General features: G+C 60.9%; 1 protein-coding gene across 1 annotated transcript; it reads right to left on the bottom strand.

The window, feature by feature from the left end:
- Positions 1-202: 202 nt before the first annotated feature.
- On the bottom strand, positions 203-2,476 carry LOC109755471 (uncharacterized). Its single transcript, XM_020314376.4, has 5 exons — positions 2,277-2,476; positions 1,910-2,205; positions 1,425-1,811; positions 819-1,320; positions 203-716 (listed from the first exon to the last, which is right to left on the bottom strand). Exons 1-5 carry the CDS (start codon positions 2,359-2,361, stop codon positions 220-222), a joined length of 1,767 nt encoding a protein of 588 aa, XP_020169965.2. The 5' UTR covers positions 2,362-2,476; the 3' UTR covers positions 203-219.
- Between the last annotated feature and the right edge of the window lie 338 nt (positions 2,477-2,814).

The following is a 2,814-nucleotide window of genomic DNA, read 5'->3' as shown; positions in this document are numbered from 1 at the left end:
AATGCAAATGATTGGAAGGTCGCCTCTGCATGAGAGTCCGCAGAACCAACTCGAGAAGTCGGGATTTCAAGATAGACTGAATTTCGACAGCACTATATATAGATTTCAAGTTCGAACTTACAGGGCGACGCGATCAAAATCATTTATTTCCGATTCTCACTACTCACGGACTCACTAATTAATCACACTAGGGAAGGAAAAAAAAACTCAAACTCCTAGCTAGCTGCGATCCGCCGCCGGCTTGGTGGTGAGGCCGAAGCCGAAGGGGAAAAGCGGGTCGTAGAGCTTGTCGCCGTAGTTCATGGGCAGCTGGTCCACGGACCTGACCCACGTCCGGGGCAGCTTCCCGGAGAAGCCGTAGTCCCCGAAGAGCACGTCGGCGACGCCGTGGCCCTCGGTGCCCGGCAGCCACGCGGCGACGAGCGCGTCCATGGTGTCCAGGTACGGCTCAACGACGAGCGGCCGGCCCGACACGAGGACCACGACGCACTTGACGAGCTCGCACACCTTCCTGATCACCTCCGGCCCCGGGCCCGGGATGGTGAGGTTCTGGTTGTCGCCGGCCGTCTCGGCGTAGGGCTGCTCGCCCACCACCACCACGCCGTAGTCGTAGTCGTCCAGGTTCTTGGAGATGGAGCCCTTGTCCGGGTGCTCCGAGTAGTCGATGACCGTCTTCTTGTCCACGGCCGACTTGATGGCCTCAAGGATGGTCGTGCCTGCACATCGATCGTGGCCAAGAACAACATATATAAGCATCAACATTAAGAGGATATTAGGGTTCATGCATGCATGAGAGATGTGTGACGACACTGACGTACCTTGGCCGGTGAAGTCGTTGCCGGACTGACCCTGCCAGGACTTGGTCCAGCCGCCGCACTGGAGGCCGAGGTCGTGGGCGTGGGTGCCGACGACGAGGATCTTCTTGGCGTCCTTGGAGAGCGGCAGGACGGGCTTGCCGTCTTTCTTGCCTTTGCCGTTCTTGAGCAGCACGAGCGACTTGCGGACGGCCTCCCTGGCGAGCTCCCGGTGCGGCTTGCTGCCGAGCTGGGCGACGAGGGTGTGGTCGGGCAAGGGGTTCTCGAAGAGGCCCATGGCGAACTTGACCCTGAGGATGCGGGTGACGGCGTCGTTGATGCGGTCCATGTTGATGGCGCCGCGCTTGGCCTGCGCGGTGACGTCGGCGACGAACTCCGGGTAGTCGTAGGGGACCATGACCATGTCGATGCCGGCGTGGATGGTCTCCTGGATGGAGTGGTAATAGTGCTTGTGCGGCGGCGTGGTGATCTTGTCCACCGCCTGCCAGTCCGTGATCACGAACCCCTGCACGTACGTTCATAGATAGATATCACCGTGTCAGGTGCTCGACGAAATGACAATCGCGATGTATCATGTATGGGATGGGTGCAGCCAAGTAAAATCCATACCCTGAAGCGCATCTTGTCCTTGAGGATTTGGGTGATGAGGTACTTGTTCTCGTGCATCTTGACGCCGTTCCAGCTGGAGTAGGAGATCATGACGGAGGCGATGCCCTTGATGACGGCGTCGTAGTAGGGCGGCATGTGGATCCGCATGAGGTCGTGGAAGCTGAGCACCGTGTTGTTCTCGTTGATCCCGTGGCGCGTCCCGCCGTCGCCGACGAAGTGCTTGGCGCAGCCGGCCACGTTCTTGGGCCCGGCCACGACGGGGATGCCGGTTGGGTGGCGGGCGGCACCCTGCAGGCCGGGGATCACGGCCGCCGTCATCAGCTGCACCAGCTTCGTGTCCTCACTGAAGCTCTCGTAGCACCTGCCCCACCTCGGGTCACGGCACACCTGCATCGCCAAAAACAAAACAGGGGTGTCACGTTGACATATACAGCCACTGATCGGTTGATGTATTAATTAACTACTCTACTAGGCACGGTACGTACCGCGACGCATGGCGCGAAGGTGTAGGGGATGCCGGTGGCGCGGGCCTCGAGCGCCGTGGCGCGGCCGATGAGCTTGACCAGGTCGGGGTCCCGGGTGGCGCCGAGGCCGACGTTGTGGGGGAAGATGGTGGCGTTGTAGGCGTTGTTGTTGCCGTGCACGGCGTCGATGCCGTAGATGATGGGGATGCCGAGGCGGGTGCTGAGCGCCGCCTTCTGCATCTTGGTGATCATCTCCTGCCACGTCGCCGCCGACGCCTTCTCCGAGGGCACGCTGCCGCCGCCGCTCAGCACGCTCCCTGCACATGCACATGGATCACGCCCATTGGATCGCTGAAAAAGGAACAGGGAGCAAAGGGAGACGACGTACCGACGAAGTACTTCTCGATGACGGCGGTGGAGGCGTTGGCGCGCTCGATCTGCGTCATCTGCCCGATCTTCTCCTCGAGCGTCATCCGGCCGAGGAGATCCGCCACGCGCGCCTGGATCGGCTGCTTCGGATCCTTGTACCGGACGTACGTCGCCCCGGCCACCGAGGCACCCGCTGCGACCACGAGAAGGAGGAGCGCGGCCCTGACCGCCGCCGGCGAGCAGCCCATCTGCGTTGCCATTTCAAACTCGAGCAGTGTGTGTGAGAGGAGTGAGGAGTGGCCGAGTGGAGGACGGAGGCGATGGATTTATAGCACGGGGAGGGATCAGGTCGATGGACTGGTTCAACTCCACTCCAGTACGAAACGTAGCGACCTGTGCGCATCGGCCGTTGTAAGTTGTAACCGATAGAGCAGAGAGCTCGCGGCATCGTTGCGGATGGGCCTGGCATGACGGGCCGAGATGCAGCCCGATTCACTGGGGCGCGCAATCGAGTCCCGGTTCTGTTTCTTGTACTTTTATATTAGTACCGCATCGCT

This window comes from Aegilops tauschii, chromosome 5, assembly GCF_002575655.3.
Source record: "Aegilops tauschii subsp. strangulata cultivar AL8/78 chromosome 5, Aet v6.0, whole genome shotgun sequence".
Lineage (NCBI taxonomy): Eukaryota > Viridiplantae > Streptophyta > Magnoliopsida > Poales > Poaceae > Aegilops > Aegilops tauschii.
Note: the sequence above shows the minus strand (reverse complement) of the source record. Positions and strands in the feature narration are given on the sequence as shown.